Source organism: Suillus subaureus, assembly GCF_016647635.1.
Source record: "Suillus subaureus strain MN1 chromosome Unknown BJ212scaffold_28, whole genome shotgun sequence".
In the NCBI taxonomy this organism is placed as follows: domain Eukaryota; kingdom Fungi; phylum Basidiomycota; class Agaricomycetes; order Boletales; family Suillaceae; genus Suillus; species Suillus subaureus.
The window spans coordinates 582447-597644 of NW_024538584.1; the positions used below are offsets into that span (position 1 = coordinate 582447).

General features: G+C 45.9%; 5 protein-coding genes across 5 annotated transcripts; 3 read left to right on the forward strand and 2 right to left on the reverse strand.

The window, feature by feature from the left end:
* Window positions 1-161: 161 nt before the first annotated feature.
* Window positions 162-1062, reverse strand: BJ212DRAFT_1277467 (kinase-like domain-containing protein; the record flags this gene model as incomplete). Its single annotated transcript, XM_041331363.1, has 5 exons — window positions 162-380; window positions 436-651; window positions 703-740; window positions 788-818; window positions 877-1062. Coding segments are annotated over 5 exons (690 nt in total), but the record flags the coding sequence as incomplete, so codon positions are not given.
* Window positions 1024-4370, reverse strand: BJ212DRAFT_499284 (uncharacterized protein). Its single transcript, XM_041343346.1, has 4 exons — window positions 4264-4370; window positions 1232-4191; window positions 1115-1173; window positions 1024-1062 (listed from the first exon to the last, which is right to left on the reverse strand). Exons 2-3 carry the CDS (start codon window positions 4172-4174, stop codon window positions 1171-1173), a joined length of 2946 nt encoding a protein of 981 aa, XP_041190317.1. The 5' UTR covers window positions 4175-4191; window positions 4264-4370; the 3' UTR covers window positions 1024-1062; window positions 1115-1170.
* Window positions 4371-5838: 1468 nt separating this feature from the next.
* On the forward strand, window positions 5839-6413 carry BJ212DRAFT_1483600 (uncharacterized protein; the record flags this gene model as incomplete). Its single annotated transcript, XM_041340640.1, has 2 exons — window positions 5839-6249; window positions 6315-6413. The coding sequence occupies 2 exons, from the start codon at window positions 5839-5841 to the stop codon at window positions 6411-6413; spliced, it is 510 nt and encodes a 169-aa protein (XP_041190318.1).
* A 6538-nt stretch (window positions 6414-12951) lies between these two features.
* Window positions 12952-13353, forward strand: BJ212DRAFT_1277613 (uncharacterized protein; the record flags this gene model as incomplete). Its single annotated transcript, XM_041331377.1, has 1 exon — window positions 12952-13353. A coding segment is annotated over one exon (402 nt), but the record flags the coding sequence as incomplete, so codon positions are not given.
* A 96-nt stretch (window positions 13354-13449) lies between these two features.
* BJ212DRAFT_1483602 (uncharacterized protein) lies at window positions 13450-14825 on the forward strand (the record flags this gene model as incomplete). The annotated part of the gene is made up of 2 exons (XM_041340641.1): window positions 13450-14363; window positions 14411-14825. The coding sequence occupies 2 exons, from the start codon at window positions 13450-13452 to the stop codon at window positions 14823-14825; spliced, it is 1329 nt and encodes a 442-aa protein (XP_041190320.1).
* Between the last annotated feature and the right edge of the window lie 373 nt (window positions 14826-15198).

Consider the following 15198-nt stretch of genomic DNA (forward strand, 5'->3'; position numbering starts at 1 on the left):
TACAAGACCTTCCTTACGAGGAGTTTACATAAGATGATCTTCGAGTCGAATTTGAAAATACTCATTGATGCATGGTGACCTTTCTAACATTGTACGTATTTTCCTTAAGCTCAGCTCTTGTTACATTCCAGCACCACGGTATTGTCAGTGTCACCAGAGGACTAGGGTGACAGAGCTTGTTGTTCACGTACTATAAATGTTACAATTTCTGCAATAGATGGACGACTGGCACGAGGCAACCAGCATCGCTGTATGAACTCCCAGTGCCCAGACGCTATTTGCGATTCCTCAGGAGGTTCCGGTTTAATCCCTTTGATGACTTGGCTCAACACCGCAATATCCTTTTTCACATTGTAGTAGGGTACCTTGCAAGTTAATATCTAGAGCGAACGAAATATGAATAAGATCCGACGGTGGAAAATTCAAGTTACTGACCTGCAATGTAATACTGCCAAATGAATATATGTCGCATTCGGTGCTCAGTGAGGCCTCACTGTCTTCTGGTGCTTCACATAACTCTGCAGCTACCCATCGGGCATTCCCTCGGATGGAGCTCGTAAAATAGGAGGTACCGATGAACTCTACGATGATAGTAGAGAGACCAAAATCAGCAAGACATGCACGACCATTATCAGAAATCAAGACATTTGACTAGAGAGGTGGGAAGTGAGTAATGAGAACCTTCTGCGTGGTTGTACACACCCCCGTTAGGTCACCATGGACAACTGATTTGCTGTGGACTGAACCAACATGAACATTTGAAAATGTGCAGTGAGTATTAACCTACGGTATTGCAATCCAAGCGCAATATCATTCAGCTGGCAAGCACCAGAGAAGTCAACAAGCATGTGGAGATGCTGGATATGCCAGACTTACAAGGGAGAATTTATCCAAGGACGACAACGTATCTTGTTGGCGCTCAAGATAGCCTGTGAGAGCTCCATTAACGGCCCACGGGCAAATCATTGCAAGGTAGGGCCCGAAGTCGTTTGCCACTCCCCACAGTGGAAGAATGCTATGATGTTTGAGACGGCCCCAAACTTTCAGCTCGCGGCGCACTCTCTAAACTGAACCATCATTACAAGTTTTGAGGCACATGGAACAGAGACGTTACCCTCGCTTTCTTCTGCCTCGACTCCTCGTTATCCATCTCAAAAGCACGGATGGTCTTTACTGCCACCTGGATCATGGTCAGGACAATGCAGCAGGAGGTAACACAAGTGAAGCATACGTCGACGTTTTCATTAGCTTTGACCAAAATACACTTCCAGATGTCCCCAAAACCTCCGGAAGCGGCCGGGAAAGACGACTTCCCCTGGAGCTCATTGGTAAGATCTTCCAGTGAATCTGACACAGAATCGGGCAACTCTTGGCTAGCTTCTTCCACTATTGCTGTTGCTTCCGGTGAAGGTGAAGTGGAAATCTGTGTAGTTGGAATGGGGGTGTATGTGAGGTGGGATGACACATTGGTGTTCTGCTGTGCCAATAATATCGGTGCTTCGAGTACAATGATGCGTGAGCTAGCGGTTGAGACATCGGGATCTTGTGTACCGGAGCGTAGAAGATGGTACAACGTCCTGGCCACAGTACTCGCAGCTTCTCGCACACTGTCTCTATCGCTCTCCTTGACTTTCGGTAGAAGCCAGATCTCAAATCGATCGTGATGCCACCGTTTGATGTTCTCCTTTACACGGTGTCTTGGAGACTTGTCGATAGGATGCAGAGACGACAACATGTAGGCAATGATGCCAGGAGTTGTGATATCATCGGGGCCGCTGGAGCGTTTGAACACAGGCCATGGAAAATTGTCCCATATCAACATGCGGGACATCTGCAATTTATCCCACTGACCACGATGGCGCTCAAAGAGCTCGATAGCACTAGCGTCCTGCTTGACCTGTTTGACCTTGACAGCCTTCGAGAGTCTTTCCTGCTCTAACTTGGTTTGTTCGCGACGGAATTGTTCCTCACGCTGTTGAGCTTGTTCAGCCTGACGACGGTGGAACTCCGCTTCTGAAAAGAAGGTAGGTGGGGGACCGAGTATCGTTTTGGCATTTTGCTGGGCTGATAGTGTTGGTGGCTTAGGTGTGCTCGGTGGGTACGAGCTAGCTGTCAAGTTTGGCCGAGTCGAGGATGTCCAGGCAGCACTGATACGGCTAGTGCTGGTCGATCCAAAGCTACTCCTATCTGTGGGCCGACTTGGTTCAGGCATGCTATGGTCACTACGATTGGTGATTGGCCAAGGACCTGTAGAAGACGAAGAAGATTGAGATTGAGAAGTAGCCATCTGGGGAGGTGGCGTGGGTCGACTAGTCCCCGGTGGATTACAATTCCAGGACTCCCATTCGAACTTTTCTTGTTTCTTCTTATCTTTGTGCTTCCGAAATCCATCCTTCTGCTTGTCGTCTGATGTGAGCTCCTCCTTTAGCTTAGCCTCCCGTCTCGCATTCTTTTCCCTCCTCGATTCCTGCTCAGGCTGAGCAACCCCCTTGCTCCTCAAACTCACGCTTGCCTCTCTCTGAGGCATCTGGCGCTCATCATACTCCTGCGACTCCGCATCATCGAGGTCCATATCATACTCCCCCTCCGACACTTCATCATACTCCCCCTCTGACACCTCATCATACTCGCCCTCAGTATCATCGAGGTCCACATCATGCTCCCCCTCCGACACCTCATGATGCGTATGAACAGGCCGAGCAGCATAGTACCCAGTCTCGCCCACATTATACCCATAGCGCATGTCTTGCGACGACGGCCCTGCGCACAAGTTAGAAGACCACCAATTCTGTGGAATTTCTTCTGGTGCCTGTGGAGAGCGCGAGGGACCAGTCCAGCTTTTGGAACTCGGGCTAGCCTGAAAATCACCACCATCAAACGTGAACGATTTATTGGTGACGATGGGTCTGCTGGCTGATGGTGGGGGTGCGTGTGGGCGAGAACTGTCTGAGGAGCGGGTATAGCGGATGGGGGCTGTGGAGCTTTGGCTGTGTGCGGGGCGAGTGTATGCGATGGGGGCTGTGGAGCTTGAGCTTTCTACGGGGCGAGTGTGTGGGATTGCGGAGCTGATGATGGGTGCGACTGAGGATGAGGGCGGTGCATAACGTTCGTCTAGCCACTGAGGAGTGGCTGTGACGCTAGCTCGAGCTTCAGCATAAGTGTACGACATCGTTCTCTCTCTTTGTCTCATTCTATCCATGGAGCTCCACTCCTGTTTCATAGCCGAAATACGCTCCCTCTCTCTCTCCATCGCACTGTCATGCGGTTCGTAAGAAAACGGAATGTTGAGCACTGACGGTGCCCAATAAGAAGAGGTAGCGCTTGCCGTACTCCCACGACGCGCGATACTGAAAGTACGAGACATCTGAGCGTCTTGTTCAGGCGTGATAGAAGGGCGCCAGATTTCTGGGGGTTGTCCAGTAGAAATGCTAGCTTTGTGGCATGGGCTTCCGCATCGGATGCTGTCCTGAACATCCGTAGCTGAATGAGCAGATCTAGGTATGTCGTCTAGTTCGTCAATGGTAGGCGAAGGTTTTGGGCGCTCAAAACCTCCGTCTGTTGTATCCAACGTGGACGGTAGCTTGTATGAACCCACTGCACTACTGACAGACCCGGCACGAGCCTTGCCAGTATTGCGAGGTGGTGGCACATGGTCTTCCTCAAATTCTCGGCTAGATAAACGAGGGAAGTAACCTGCCTCGTGCTCGTGCTCGGTCCAAACACGTTCTGGAGGACGGTTAGAACGGGATATCGAAGGATCTGCGATAGGCTGAGAAGAATGAGTAGCTTTGTCTTTGTGATTTCTTTCAATATTGTCTAGGATAGCTTGTTGCTCCTTTCGCATGGTGTCCGACCATTCCTGATCTAAGACCTGACCGGCGGCCCAACGGCGTACTTGGCGTTCACGTTCTAGGGAGATACGGAATTGCCCCTCAGCAAGATTACAGATATTCTTCATGGTAGTGAGGTGTTCCTCGGTCAAGCGTTTGCGCTCGACAATGCTGACTGGGGCTTTCTTCAGGGTATCATGTAGGTTCTGTTTGGCTTCATCGACCATGGAACGCAAGTTGCTCTCGATGTCAACTTTGAGTTGACTCTTCCATTGTTCGTCAGGCTCGAAATCAGCGGCTGATTGATTGGTAGAGGATCCGGTGGGATTTTGAATCGGCGCCATCACAGACAGGTGGCCATCTACGGTAGAGAGACAAGTCAGCAGGCTACATATAGTATGAGCTGCTAGAGTGAGATATAGATCGTACGAACCTGTTCTGGAAGAGATATGGAATTTAGGTGGGCTCTAGTGGGTACAGGTCCATAGCCACGACTGTATATATCTGCGAGGGAGAGCGCTTATATGTTGCACTGGTGCCACTGGATAAGTGCTATGGTAAGTAACTGCCCAGGACCAAAGTGGAAAGGCTAATGAGTCTCTTTTCCCCCCTGACCCCGCATACAAAAGTTCAATTTGAACATTGCTCTATAGCCCCACCAGGGTTAGCTATAGCATTCTGTGGTACGGCTCGCTTGTTCAGGAATCAGTTGAGGTAAAGTATGCCTGCGCGAGGTGCAGAGAGTAAAGCCATTGCCGATGTTGAACGACATACTTGGAGCCTGACGGGCCGCACAGTGTAAGAAGCACATAATTCAAATCCAGCCCTTCTGTACAGCCCTGTCAGAAATATGCTACCACAACAGACCATAACTCCTTAGAAAGTAACATGCTGTGTTTTGACCAATTTCAGGTTTTTTTGGGAGATGTTTCAAAGTCAATCTTATGTACCGCAGATATTGGGTGCTTATATATAGGTATAGCACTACTATTTTCTACACTTTGTTGAATTTTTGCACAAATTAGAAGAGGCACAACAAGCAGTGTTTGCTGTGATTCCTGTGAAGCACTGGCCCATTTATGCATTAGTACTTGACGTGTGACGGCCGAAGTCCTTGCATGTTTCAGCTATGCTGGAGGGGCAAGAGCAACCTCCCGCAGCTCTGTCATGTCATTTGGGGCACCAGGCATACCACAGTGCCTGGCTAGGCTCCAGTTACTGTTTTTCTTGTGATGTTTCTGATTCTTGCAACGAAAATTTTGAACTTCGGATTTTTAACATTTTGGCCAGCAAGGATTAAGGTACACATGAAAACAAGTAGATTTACGTTACTTTCAGACAAATTGAGGTAGCTGTCGTGGTGTAGTAGTCATTGTACATCAGGACTACCACCCGAGTGTAAGCATGACGCTTACTACACATGACGTCGTCTTCGTCATCATTGGACACCGCAGGTTGTTGTTCGCTGTTTGGACCATTAGATATCTAAACTGCGTCACTCCTGTACACACATTTTTTATCTCTCTTACTGTACCGTCAAATACATATGCTCATCCACGTTATCTCTGTCCGACTGACTGCTTAGTGTTGGCTGTTTATTGTAACAGCCTTCCACTTTTTTTTAACATTCAGTTGAGCATTTAATTGCCTCTGTTGTCACTGATTCTACTGTTACCTAAATGAACTGTACTGTCGGGTATTGACCGCATCTGGTCAACCTGCTGATTTTACAACTTACAAACTGCCTCCCTGCCACTCCCATATTCCTGTACCTTTGTCTTCCATCACGACAAGAAGTCATTCAAAGCTTGGAAGAACAGTTGCCAACATACCTGACACCTCACTGGATCATGTATCATCACTGGACTGTGTGTCATCACCTGACCGACTTTCGTCACCAATTACAACTTGTTCTCTGGAGAGCCCCAGTGTTCTCACACCGAGTAGTGCGCATATATGCACTGACTCTGAATCAAGTGACTCTGATTATACACCAATAACATCCATCATGTCCGCATCTAAAACGGCACATTCAGAACAATCTTCTGCGAGCAAACCTCCTTTCCTCACGGCTGGAGAAGTGACGCCCGAGGCCTTATGGTCATGGGAGATGGGGTGTACCCAGTTCTTCATTCACAAGGATGTCCCTGAGGAAGAAATGGTGAAGAAGGTCGCTTGGGGAATGCAAGATCCACACATCCAAGACTGGTATATTACGAACCAAGAAGAAATTGATGTGATGATGTTCAAAGAATATATGGCTGAAGTTTGCAGTGTTTGGCTTCCCATAGGCTGGGCAGATACTGTGAGGAGGAAGATGTTGGCATCTAGGCAAGGACAGCGTGCCTTCAGCGAGTGGGCTATAGATGTGCAAAGCCAGAATACGCTTCTTAGGGGGATGGCATCTCATCTTCCTGAAGTCAACATCCTCTACCACCTTGAGTTACATATGAATGTTGATCTTGCTGCTGATTACCTATGCAGAAAATATCGTCAAGGAAAACTTATGCAAATGGATTGAAAAGGTCCGCATTCTTGATGAAAAATGGCTGTGTTACCTTGCAAGACAGAAGGAAGCAGTAGAAGTGGCACTACACAATGAATGTGCTCACGCCTCCAATAACAAAAAGGGGAACTCGAATGTGTGATTGACCATCAAAAACAGTAGCGCACATGCACATTCAAAAACATTCACTTAACTGCCTACCCTAACTGATACTGAAAGGCAACTGTTGCGTGACAATGATGGTTGCTTCAAGTGCTGAGAACCATTTGCTGGCCATACTTCATCTAACTGCCCAAAGGGATTCCCAGATGGCACCACATACAAGACACTCACAGCATCTGCAGTTTTGGCAAAGAAATTGAAGAAGAAGGACATAGTTGCAGCAGTTGACATTGATGAAGACGCTGAAACAGTGGCAGTAGTGATGCCAGTCTGCAGTGCTAGGAAATGGTACTGACTTGGGTGAAGAGTGCATGGCTCTGCTACAAACCCCTCTGCTTTGTTGGGACTGTCTGGTTGATGGGCCTGCTGTTTCTTCTCCTTTAACCATTTCTGCTCTTATTGACAATGGATCCTCTTTAGTTCTGATTGGTGAAGAACTGGTCAAGAAACTTGGATTATGCTGGTGTCAACTCACAAAGCCTATACCCATCTCGCTTGCACTGTCTCATGGCAAAGAATCATTCCCTCTTTCTCAATACGTGAAGATATCATGTACATCACTGGACCAAGTTTACAAGTCACACACTGTACTGTGTGCTCATTGCACCAAACCTTTGTACTTCCTTGTTACTGGGAGGACCATTCCTCCAGCATAATCAAATTGTCATATATCATGAGCTACATACTTGCATTGCTAAAGACACTAATTATGATCTCTTGCAGCCAAGAACGCCAGTACACCTTCACCTTCTCACACATCTGTATTGGGTCCATGTTAAGGTCGTACTCAAAGGGTAACTGGATCTGAAGGGCTTCGGCCTCAGCTTGTGTGCTGTGCCCCTTACCCAAGTATTGCCCCTTATTTCAGGAAGGCAAGACTAGTGTGTCCAGAAGGTTGGACAAGTAGCGTAGCAGATACGGATGACTTCTGGATGAGGGATAAGTATTATATGGCTAATTTGGACGAGTCCAGACTAGAAACTAATGGTAATGGACTGTCAGGGACAGAGGCGGATATGGATAGACTATAGGAATCAATCCTAAGTCTTGGAGGGTGATGAGAGTAGAGGTACTCAAGTCCGGAGGACAGGAATGAGCAGAACTAAGATGATATTCAAACTGAGGTACTACAGAAAGTTACAGGAGGTTATATACTATAGGTATCTAACGGAATGATCAATCAGCAGAGTCTGAGGCTATGTATGAAGCATGTGGATAGTCTATTGGTAAGTAGAAATGGATCACAGATCATGAAATGGAAATGAAACATAGGTAGTGGATAAGGGAGCAGGATGGATATACAGATAACTGAAATACCGGAGTTAGGGGGTTACCGAAAAGAGACGAGCGCTGGTTGTGGATTCGGATGAGTTGTGGACCGGACCGGACAAGTGGACAGATTGAATGATGAGATGTTGGAGGGGGATAAGATGTGGATAGCATCGGAGATAAGATGTGGATCTGAGATAAGGGTCAGATCTGAGATCTGGATATGCAGATATGACAGTCCACAACTGTTTTGGATGAAAAGAGATGTCATTAACGAACTGAAGGGCGTCTTACCTGAACTAAAAGAAATTGTTGATGGTGAGTGTGAACTGGTGAAAGGCATGGATGTTGTGGCAGCAATACAATTGCACATTGATGTGTTGCTCTACCAGGAGCAATTGCGTGGTTTGGATACTAAGTATAAGGAGGTGTTCAAGGACCGATTCCCTGCTGACATTCCGCACAATGATACAATGCCAAGTGATGTATTGTTTCAGATAAATCTGAAGGATGCTAACAAAATAGTGCAACTCCGATTGTATGATTGTCCCAAGAAATATCAAATGGCCTGGAAAACTCTGCTAGATTCACACATTAAAAGTGGCTGCCTGCATCCATCTGATAGTGAATGGTTGTCACCTTCGTTCATCATCTCTAAGCTGGACCCCTCAGTTCTGCCTCAGTGGGTAAATGATTTTCGAAAACTTAACCTTAACACAGTTGCGGACAATCACCCTCTACCCCACATTGATGAGATATTGAAGGACTGTGCAAAAGGAAAGTTGTTTGGAAAGATTGATATGACTAACGCATTTTTTCAGACATGAGTCCATCCAGATGATATGAAATTTCTGGTGATACACACACCATGGGGTAAGTACGAGTGGATGGTTATGCCAATGGGTGTATGGAACACACTGGCTGTGCATCAACACCATATGACATCGGCTCTGCATCATTTGATAGGCAAGATCTGTCACATGTACCTCGATGATATTATTATCTGGTTGCAAACACTTGAGGAGCATGAGGTGAACATTTGCCAGGTACTCAAGTCTTTACTGGAAGGCCCACTTGTATTGTTTGGTGAAGAAGACCTCACTATTCAACAACGAGATTGACTTTTTGGGCCACTACATCTCTGAACAGGGTATTGAAGCAGGATAACTCAAAGGTCACACAAATCTTGAATTGGCCCAGACCAAGAAAGGCCAAGCATGCTTGTTCCTTCTTGGGAATTGTGCGCTATCTGGCTGAGCACCTACTGGATGTAGTGCAACACACTCGAATCCTCACACCACTGACCACAAAAGCCTCAGAGGTGAAATTTCCCACATGGACAAGTGAGCATGAAGTTGCCTTTAATGCTATCAAGGAGCTTATTGTGAGTCCTCAATGTCTGACCACGATTAATCACGATGAGCCGGGCAATAACAAAATCTTCTTGATGTGCGATGCGTCTGACTATGCAACCAGTGCTATGTTATCATGGGGCCATACACAGGAATCTGCTAGACCAGTGGTGTTTAATTCAACACAGCTGCAAACAGCTGAACTGAACTACCCTGTGCATGAGAAAGAACTGTTGGCGATCATTCACGCATTAAAGAAATGGCAATTGGAACTGCTTGGTGCACACGTTGATGTATATACTGACCACCAAATGCTACAGAACTTCCAAAACCAGTGTGATCTGTCTTGACAGCAGGCACAGTGGGCAGAATATATGTCCCAATATGATATCATGATCAACTACATCAAGGGTGAGGATAACGAAGCTGCAGATGTGTTGTCACACTGGAGAAATTCAGAGGACATCACTGAAGTTTGCGCAGTGATACTCACCATTCAAAGCGACTTGGCCTTGTGAAAATGATTATTCAGGGATACAATGAGGACACTTGGTGCTGATGGCTGGACGACCTTGTTGACTCCTTGCCAGGGTTGCGAAAGGATAGCGATGGCCTGTTTTACATCACAGATCAGCTGGTGGTTCTGCGAGTGGACAACCTGCATGAGCATCTTTTTCATGCTGCTCATGACTGCTGCTGGCCACTTTGGTGCAGATAAATCTTACGTGTTGCCTACTATTGGCCAAACATGCAGAAGGATTTGATTGACTCATATATCCCATCATGCACTGAATGCATGCGCAACAAGTCAAGGACAACGGGGACAGCAGGGCCATTACATCCACTGCTAATCCCCGAAGCATGTGGTGACTCCATAGTGATCGACTTCATTGGACCACTACCAGAGGACAGTGGATACAACATGCTGATTTCAATGACAGACTGTTTGAATGCAGATGTCCAACTGGTGCCATGTAAGGACAACATCTCAGCCAAACACTTTGCAACACTATTTTTTGATCATTGGTACTGTGAAAACAGACTGCCAACGGAAATTATTTCAGATTGGGATAAGATTTTCCTATCCAAGTTTTGGTGTGCCTTACACAAACTAACGGGTATTAAGTTAAAGATGTCAATGGCCTACCACCCAGAAACAGATGGAGCAAGTGAACACACCAACAAAATGGTCAATCAGTGCTTATGTCATTACATCAACTGCAATCACAAGGGTTGGGTTCATGCACTTGCCCAGGTACATTTTCAGATCATGAATACAGTGAACGCAAGCACTGGCTTCTCGCCATTTCAGCTGCACCTGGGACAACGGCCATGTATGCTACCACCCCTAGTGGTCACAGCTGTACCTGGTACAAATGAGTCTGAAGAAGAGCATGCCATGAAACTGCTTTCACAGCTTGAACATGACCTTTTGGAGGCACAAGATAACTTACTCACAGCGAAGGCAGCCCAAGCTACACAGGTCAATAAGCATCAGGCGCTGCCTATGACCTTCAAAACGGGCGATCAGGTGCTGCTTGCAACCAAACACCATTGTCGAGAGTACATCCAAAAAGGCAACAACTGTGTCACCAAATTCATGCTGTGATACAGTGGACCCTACATGGTGCTCAATGCTCATCCAGAAACTTCAACATATACAGTGGCTCAAAAAACTGTCCGCATGTTTTGACATTTTTCACTATCTATGATATTGTGTGAGAACTCACAAATGCCTCAAGGACATGCTTATACCACATTGTAGTATGGCTTCAGGGCTTTCATTTGAGCCCTACACCGTGGGAATCGGTGAAGATATGGTAGAGATACAAGGCTTACAAAATCATGACTCATGCGGACAGTTTTTTGAGCACATATTAAAACTATATAAATCATCATTTATGACACCATAACAATCATGCCACCATTAAATAAATTATAAAGTGGTGTCATTATGTTCATTTTAAAACCATATCTAACTATACAAACCAAAAATTTCCATATGTCATGGTTATATTCACCATGAAAGCCACCCCCCCTGCTCAAAGGGATAATATCCTCTCTCTTTCCTATTCTGGCCTCTCTGCTTGTCAAATTTCCTCTAGAACTGGAGTATGCAAGTCCACTGTGGCCAAGTTCATCAAAGAAAGTCACACAGACAAGGAAAACTTCTGTGAAGGGTGTCCATCCAAGCTCATCTCTACTGATAGGAGGGCTATTATTCAACATATCACTACAGGAAAGGCTGATAATGCTGTCCAGGTCACCTATTACATCAATTCCACCATCACATTCCCTGTCTCTTCACACACTGTGAGAAACATTCTCAAGACAGCTCATCTCAGGTCAGTAACAAGGAAGAAAAGGCTCTCCTCTCTATCACACATAAACAGAGATGACTAACCTTTGCCTTAGCCCATCAGAATTGGATTACATGGACTGGAAGCATGTTATATGATCATATAAGACCACAATAAATAGGATTGGGTCAGATGGCAAGGTATATATGTGAAACAAGAAGGGTGCTAGTCCTCTGTCTTGAGAATGTTTCTCACAGTGTGTGAAGAGACAGGGAATGTGATGGTGGAATTGATGTAATAGGTGACCTGGACAGCATTATCAGCCTTTCCTGTAGTGATATGTTGAATAATAGCCCTCCTATCAGTAGAGATGAGCTTGGATGGACACCCTTCACAGAAGTTTTCCTTGTCTGTGTGACTTTCTTTGATGAACTTGGCCACAGTGGACTTGCATACTCCAGTTCTAGAGGAAATTTGACAAGCAGAGAGGCCAGAATAGGAAAGAGAGAGGATATTATCCCTTTGAGCAGGGGGGTGGCTTTCATGGTGAATATAACCATGACATATGGAAATTTTTGGTTTGTATAGTTAGATATGGTTTTAAAATGAACATAATGACACCACTTTATAATTTATTTAATGGTGGCATGATTTTTATGGTGTCATAAATGATGATTTATATAGTTTTAATATGTGCTCAAAAAACTGTCCGCATGAGTCATGATTTTGTAAGCCTTCTCCTGAAGCCATACTACAATGTGGTATAAGCATGTCCTTGAGGCATTTGTGAGTTCTCACACAATATCATAGATAGTGAAAAATGTCAAAACATGCGGACAGTTTTTTGAGCCACTGTATTGTAGACATCAATTCAAATGTACATCTTATAGAGCTAATTGTCCAGTCAAGCTCAAATCCTAGACTCATGACCAGCCTAGTACTCGAATTCAAGTACTATTTGCACCTTGCCCACACTAGATCACAACTCCTAATATCTCTCTCAATTTCTGGAGGCTACATGTCATTCTGACTGGCTGTGCAGTAGCAGATGCTGACTGGCTAGCAATAATGTTGGCATGCACAGCAACCTTGTGTACATCCTCATATGTGCAATCAGACAAGCACCCACTCACTTGTCCTTCAACTGCATTCCACAACCATCGCATGAGCTTGTTATAACAAAATAGATTAAAACATTCATTCATCCATCCCATCTCCACCACACTTCATTCTTTCCATCGCTCAACAGTTTGATTGTTTCACGACCCAAGTCTTGTCACAACTTACAAACCTTGATTCAAAGCCTTATACGTTGTCCCTGAAGATAACTGTCACCTGGATGGTTTCTAACAGCACCCTCAAACCTGGCTAGTACTTTCAGTTGGTTCATTGCATCTCGCATATCACAACCTTCATCACAAATGAGTGGCAATCAATGTCAGTACTTCTGTCTCTTAAGTCTCGCATGCTCTCTGACCTCTTAAACAGTTCTTGAAGGAACTTGGGCAAAGCTACCTGAGGTCACTGTCAAGGGTGCTCAATATAACTCCTGTGAGCATCAGCCCCACCCGAAATGTTTGCAAGGGACTCGGGTGGATCTCCTCAAACATATCCATGGATTCCTGGACAACACAGAGAATAATAAACTCATTTGGCTACATGGCACAGCTGGCATTGGAAAGTCTGCCATTGCATTTACAGTAGCTGAGAAGATGAGAGGTCTAAAAATGACCAAAGAGACGAATGTCAAAAAGCAGCTAGCGGGAACATTCTTTTTCTTGTGCAAGCACACCAAATGTTGTACAGCTGGATATTTCTTTGTGACACTTGTCTACCAGCTTGCCACCAATTTTCCAAGTATCCAGCAAGGTGTGAACAGAGCCATCCGCAACAACCCCACTCTACTAGACCCAGACACACCTCTCTGCAACTAGATGGAGGCTTTCTTTCTCCAACCCCTCCGGAAACTTCAACTCAGATTGCGCAGATGTCTGCCTTTGTTGTTTGTTGTCAATGCGCTTGATGAATGCATGTCTGAACCCGAGCTCACCAATCTCATCCTTTCCCTTGCACAGGCTCTTCGTGAGCCTGATCTTTCCATAACCCACATTCTGTTCACAAGTCACTTGGAATCTCATATTTCTAATGCCTTTCAGAACAAAGAGGTGCACTTGTTGGTGTGGGAGATACCCATGAGAACTTCTGGGGAGGGTGGCATCATCTTGTTGGATGGTGCAGACATTGACAACAACATCTGTACTTTCTTGTGGTATTCCTTCAGAGAGCTGGAAAGTCGCCATCCCAATTTCCCACAGCCATTGGAGGTTGACCTTGTGAGGCTGGCAAGCCAAGCAGGTAGACATTTCATCATGGTGTCTATGATGATGAAGTTTATTATTGACAATGAAGACAAGGATCCACATGATCGGTTACAGCTGATGCTCAAGCTGACAAGTGAGCTGCTGCCAGGAACGGAGGTGTATAAGTTATATGATTGTATCCTGTCCACGTGTGCCGACCCCATGTGGGCATACCTGCATTTGTCCATTGTCGCCACCCTCACAGACCCTCTTCCCATCTCACAAATCTCAACACTTCTTGGTCCTGGTTTGGGAAGGGACATGCAGACAATGCTAATACAGCTACGGTCTGTCATGAATATTCCTACTGACATCAGTCTCCCTGTGAATGTATATCACTCATCCATTCGTGACTATGTCTCTGACCCCTCAAACTGCAGCCTCCCTGAAGTGCACAGCATGTCATTACCCCATTCCTTACTTGCTGATGCCTCTCTACACTTGATGATGAAAGAGATTCAAGAAAGCACAGCCCTTTTGGATGCACTCTCAGAATTGGAGAAGCAAAGCAATGTTATGCAACCTGAGGACCCCCATAGGTTAAAAGACTCATTAGTGTTCCTTGTTCAGCAACAAAAGCCACTGTCAGCTATCATCTGGATGATGTGGCTCCGAGGAGATCACACTTCAGATTTACAATCTTGGCTGCAGACCTGGGAGGGACAAGACTGGCTGTGGAAGCTGGAAGTACAAAACTTGCTGCAGACACAGGGAAGACAAGACTTGCCACAGGTGCAGGGAGGATCACATTTGTGGTGGGACTTTGGAAGATCATACTAGTTGCAGAACCAGAAAGAAGAAATGCTGCAGATCCTGGAAGCACCATTCCAGTTGATATTCTGGCCGACATTCTGGCTGATTGTCATATCCCACAATCTGGACCCATGTTCCATCATATTCCCATGCCTTCCGAGCCTACATCTGGACCCCACTTCATATCCAACTCATTCCCAGATCCCCTTCCGCTGTGTGCTCCACACCTCAGCAGGATCGACTCCACTCCAGATTTACCCCTGAGCTCTGGACCTCCAGATCCTCACTGCTAGCCTGATCCGCACCACCCTATCCTGTCCACCCTATGTGCACTCTATCCAGCAAGACATCTGGACTTCACCTCATCTCAGATTCCGGACTATATCCACCTCCTCATATCCTGGTCCTGTATCCACCTTGTCTTCCAGATCCCCAGATCTCTGGACCTCTGGATATTAACTCCAGACCTATTCCCACCCTCTGTCCAAGATCCTGCACCTATCCCCATTTAGGCATCTCTACCTTTCCAGCCCTCAGTTACCTCTTCTTCCATCTTGCTTATTGATCCTTGTACAAGTCTTCATCTCCAAGTTCATTTACTTATGTTCCATCTTACTTACTAATGTGTTTCCACATGCTCATACATAGCTGCTTGCTCCTTTGTTT